This window comes from Microtus ochrogaster, unplaced genomic scaffold (genome assembly GCF_000317375.1).
Source record: "Microtus ochrogaster isolate Prairie Vole_2 unplaced genomic scaffold, MicOch1.0 UNK47, whole genome shotgun sequence".
Lineage (NCBI taxonomy): Eukaryota > Metazoa > Chordata > Mammalia > Rodentia > Cricetidae > Microtus > Microtus ochrogaster.
Window position 1 is genome coordinate 2,062,245 of NW_004949145.1, and position 5,373 is coordinate 2,067,617.

The window sequence follows — 5,373 nt, forward strand, 5'->3', positions numbered from 1 at the left end:
AGCTGGGCAGCCACCTTTGTCCTGCCCAGAGACCTGGGTCTGAGTCCGTTTTCTCCCAATGTCCAGCTTTCCTCTACCTCTTCTCCTTTTCAGGTCCATAATACCCCCTGCCATGGTCACTTGACTATTTCCTGTCTCTTTCCAACACTTTTAAAACTAAAACTCATGGGGCTGGAGAGATGGCTCAGCAGATAAGAGCACTGGTGGTTCTTCCAGAGGACCTGGGTTCAATTCCCAGCATAGCAGCTCACAACTGTCAGTGACTCTACCTTCAGGGGCTCCGACACCATCACAAAGAGATACATGCAGACAAAATACCAATGCACATAAAGTAAAAGCAAATACATTATACAAAAACAAAAAAACTGAAACTCACTCTGTAGACCAGGCCGGTCTCGAATTCACAAAGATCCTCCTGCCTCTGCTTCCAGAGTGCTGGGATTAAAGGTGTGCGCCACCTTAAGGTGTCCAGAGCACACCTTTCCTCTAGCTCTCTCTACACCTACATCCACCCCCATCCACTGGGGTAAATTCCCAAGATCCCAGGGCTACACTCAGCTCTTTGTCTCACTCTGTAGTTCCTTCCTGGGACTGCGGGCAGAGGTCAGGACATCTCTGCTCTCAGGCTTTGTTCTACAGCTCCTCAAGGGCCCCTCCATTTCCAGACACTGGCTCTCCAGACCAGATCCTATGGCTTCTGGGGTCATCTGATCAACCTCCAAGGTTCAAGGGGAGAAGCAGGGATAGTTCCACAGAGGCAGCACCAGTTTCCACACTGGCTCTCTATTTCTTGGTTATTTCTTTTCTGGTAGAGGATTAAATTTGGTATTTACCAAGCAAGCCCTCTACCATTGAGCTATACCCTGAAGCTCTGCTTCTTTTTTAACTTCTCGAGTACAACAGGGAATTTGAGGCCAACTGGGCTACATGAGACTTCCTGGGTTTCTGGGCCCGAGCTATGTAAGCTCCCCAGAACCAGATTTTGCACAGGCTCACCAACTCCCTGCCCTCAAAGATTTTTTCTTTAAACAGAGTCTACAAGGCCTTGGCTGGCCTGGTACTCCCTGTGTAGACCAGCTTAGCCTTGAACTCACAGACATCAACCTGCCTCTGCATCTTGAGTGCTGGGATTAAAGGGATGCCACCACACTAGGCCCTACACTAGAGGTAAGGGCACCTGACTGAGAAGTGAAAGGACAAGTCTTCACATGGCCTCAGGCAAGTTACTCTGCTTCCCTGTCATCAGCCACCGATTTATCACCTCACTTTACCACAACAGAGAACTCTTGGTCATCTCCTCTAAGCACGCTTTTTTTTGGTTTTTTTTTTTTTTTTTTTTTTTTGTGGTCCCAAGGCTTTACCTTAGTATCGCAGTCCCCAGAACCCACTGTCCCTCCCTTCTTAAGGCTTGTCAGGGTAGCTATCAGTGTCAAAGAATGCCACCTCATCTCCCCAGTGAGGCTGAGATCTCACCCTCCCACTTGACATCCCCCTAAAACACAAAAACTCCTAAGGGCTTAGAAGGTTTTAATAAAAAGTTCAAGTTCTTCCAATCCCCCATCATACCCCATTCTGGTGTGGGGAAGAGAGGGAGCCTCCCCTACACCCCAGTAGCACCAGGGATAGCACCGTGATAAAGATGAGGTCACACCTGGCCTCCCTGAGACCCATGGGGCAGGGCCAAGGATGTGCCCCTGGGTACCACCCACCCCATCTGACTGCCCCTGCCTCCAACAACTGCAGAACTGAGAGCCAACCTACTCCCTACTGTGGGGGCAGTTTGGGAGGGCAAACCCCAAGTCAGTTGCACCTCCTGAGGCCTGAGCTTCTAGAGAGTCGCCATGGAGTGGCCCCCACCCCTTATGGCTTTGCTCCCTGGGGAGGAAGAGGCTGAGGGGAGGGGGATGGCTCCTGAAGTCCTGCGGTAGGGACAGGGATGGGGAGGGGAACATCAAATGGCCAGGGTTCCCTTGCTTGAGTGGGGTTGGCTCAGGGGTCAGCAATCATAGAGCAATGAGGATCAACTCCCTAGGTATATCCTAAAAAACACACTCCCAGGATCAGACCTGGGTCAAGGGTCATCTCCTTCCTTCCCTTCTGGAGTGGTCCAAGACAGAGACTATACTCCAGTCTGGGCTCCCTGCAGGCAGTCCATCATGGCTCACCACTGTTGATGTCCAGGTCAATGGAACCATGACTGACCACCAGCCGGAGGCGCTTAGGTGGGCAGAAAGGAGCAAAGGAAAGGGCCTGTTTAGGGACGAGGTCAGCGGTGGGGACAGAGGCTGGGCTCCCAGTAGGAGCAGGAGCAGCTGGTAGGGCTGGGGCTAGGCGGGTAAGGTCCACACGCACCACAGAAGGCAGCCCATAGCGCCGGGCCCAGTACCAGTCCTGTTGTGGGGTCCAGCGGGTCTTGGGGAGCAGGTGCAGGGCCACTGTGGCCTCACCCCGTAGTTGACAGCGGGGACCACAGCCTCCCCATCGGTGTAGGGAAACATAGGCAGCACGGAGGACAGGGAACAATGAGGTCGGGCGGATCCTGGGACGGCGACGCTTCCGGGGGCGAACTCTGGGCTGGGGCTGAGGCATCCACTGGAGCCAGAGGGGCAAGTAGTCCAAGTGGGGGCTAGCAGGCAGCAGGCATGGGGGCTGGCAGGCAGCTGTGGTGGTCAGGGAAGAGAGAAATAAAGGGGAAGCCGGTGAGCAGGGCCTGAGCAGTTCAGAAAAGCAGTGACCAAAAGGCTAGAGAACAGGGGTGTGCTCACCACAGAATGGGTCCCGACGCAGTGGGGACAGGTGGGAGCAGGCCCGCAGGCCCAGAAGGCTCTGCTGGCTGTTGTCCAGGCCCTGCTGCAGACGCCGCTTTGTCTCTCGGAGTTGATACTTGTCCAGGGGTTGTGACCGCAGCTCCAGTTCCCTGGGCTGAAGTCTGAAAGCTCCCTCACCTTTCCTGTGGGAACAGAAAAGGGCAAAGGGAGATGCTGGGTTGGAATCTTCATTTTCGAGTGAATCCTGAGGATGTTTCCCAGTCCCAGGACCCTCGACCTCCCAAGGAAGGCTGGCACACTGCACCCACGCTCAGGCACGCCTACCTTTCACAGGTGTAGCATTCACAGTGCTCATTCTTCTCACCGAAGAAGCCCTCACCATAGAAGCATGTCACTTCGTCCCCTGGCTCAATGTCCCGGAGCACCTTCACACAGGCAGTATTCCCATCTGAGGGCACAAACTGAGGCCATACCCACTCAGTACCCCGGCCTGGGTCACAGGGCGGGAGCTGTCCAACTTTTCAACCTGACAGGCACCCTGGTCTAAGGGTTCTGTAATGGCTTAGGCAGGCCACAGCTGAGAAACCCCTGCCCCACCACATCATTTATTGGCAGCAGCCCTGGCTAGAGCCTGTTCTCTGCATGGCCCCTTAAGAGTTTGCCTTCTGGACCCTAAGAGATACACACATGGATCTACAGAGAAAGGAGAAAAAGACAAGATCTCCTGAGTAAATTGGGAACATGGGGGTCATGGAAGAGGGTAGAAAGGGAGGGAAGCAGAGAAAAATGGATAGCTCAATAAAAACAACAACAAAAAGTCTGCCTTGTGTCTACCTTTCCCTGCAAGCCAATGGCCTCCCAGCAGTATGCAGTGCCAGCAGGGACCACGCCTCGTGTTCTTCCCCCGCACTTGGGGTCAGCGCCAAGCTCCACACCTCAGACCTAGCCCATCGCACAGCCCCTCAAGATTCACTTACTCCCTTGCCACTCTCTCTCTCTGTGGCCACCTCCCTTCTCCCAAGGCTTCTATCCACTCTGTAGCCCAATCCCCATGTCTTCCAGCTCTGCCTCTGGGATCACTCACCCCAAGGTTACCTACCCTACAGGCTCCTCATTCTTGTCTCCCTCCCGTATCTGCATCTGTCTCTGTACTCCCTATCTGCAAGCAGACATGGTCATCCTAGCTTTCTAGCCAGCCAGCCACTTAAACCTGACACCCAAAGACGCCTCCTTGGCTCATGGCCTCCAGGCCAAATGGCCAGTGCCTTCTGGGTGTGCCACCTCCAGTACCCTTGTCCTCCTCTGCTTTCAGCTGGTCCTTCGTCACTTCAAGGCCCATCACCTGCCAATCTCCTCACGGCCACCCTCACTCTATACACCTCTTTCCTTCCCACTAAGCATCCTGCAAACTGCTGCCATAGCCATCTAGAAACCAATCTCCCACTATGCAGCTAGGAGAGTCAACTAAGCTCACTGGTCTGGCTGTCACCATCTGTGCCTCATGGCCCCTTCCATATTATGTGAAATATCTTTGCCCACTTGTGCCCCTAGTTTCTTTCAACACTTAGAAAAACTCTGGTCCTCCAAAGCCTGCTGGTTCTGGATCACTAAGCAAGCTGTTGATAGTGTGCATGCTGCCCTTTGCTTTCTGGCCTGGTGAAGGCTGTATGTCATTACCCCGAGAGCCTCTGGAACACAGAACAGCTGTCTTAGGGGTGTTGACAGGAGAAACTTGAGGCCAGGCAGGACAGCCATAACTTGTCCCAGTTCCGAGTCAGGAACTGAGCTTTGGCCCTTACTTATTTATGCCCTGGAGGCTCCCACAGTGGGCCAGAGGTCTGTGCCCAACAGGATGCCCCTTACCTTATTATTATTACTTGGTTTCTTTTTAGTTTTTTTTTTGGTTTTTCGAGACAGGGTTTCTCTGTGGTTTTGGAGCCTGTCCTGGAACTAGCTCTGTAGACCAGGCTGGTCTCGAACTCACAGAGATCCGCCTGCCTCTGCCTCCCAAGTGCTGGGATTAAAGGCGTGCGCCACCACCGCCCGGCTTAGTTTTTTTTTTTTGAAGACAGGATCTTATTATTATATCACCCTAAGTGACCTGAAACTCACTATGTAGACCAAGATGGCTTCCAACTTGCAGCAATCCTCCTGCCTCTATCTCCCAAACACTGATTTCACAGGTACAAGTCAGAGTGTCTAACTAAACCTCTGCTCTTGCTCTTGTTGGTCCCATGGTTTGAACTGCGAGCACTCATATGCTACACAATCACTCCACCCTGAGCTGCACCCCTCGCTCGGCTTGTTCTTTCTGTGGTCTTGCACTCCACCCTGAGCTACATCCCTGGCCTTTTTGAAATGTAGTTTCACTGAAGTCGCCCAGATTGGCCTAGAGTTTAGAATTTCCTGCCTCAGTCTCCCAAGACACTGGGATGACAGGACAACACCAGCACATGTTCCGGCATGTTATCTCCTCCTCCCTTACTCTGCCCTTCTACCCAGTTTCTTAGCAGAGGTGCTTGGCCTCCCGGATTTTCTCGGCTTCTCCCCTCCCCTGCCATCCATGCTGCCCAGGTGAGATTCTCCCCTCCCCTGCCATCAATGC

General features: G+C 53.3%; 1 protein-coding gene across 2 annotated transcripts in view; it reads right to left on the reverse strand.

Moving 5' to 3' along the window:
- Positions 1-1,520: 1,520 nt before the first annotated feature.
- The window catches only part of Kmt5c (lysine methyltransferase 5C), a 7,698-nt gene continuing 3,845 nt past the window's right edge, over positions 1,521-5,373 (reverse strand). For both annotated transcript variants that reach the window (XM_005369333.2, XM_026777167.1), the window contains 3 exons: positions 3,093-3,229; positions 2,766-2,950; positions 1,521-2,660 (listed from right to left, as the gene is read on the reverse strand). In XM_005369333.2, the coding sequence (XP_005369390.1) occupies positions 2,155-2,660; positions 2,766-2,950; positions 3,093-3,229 (828 nt within the window). In that variant the 3' untranslated portion in view covers positions 1,521-2,154. The remainder of the gene's footprint in view (positions 2,661-2,765; positions 2,951-3,092; positions 3,230-5,373) is intronic.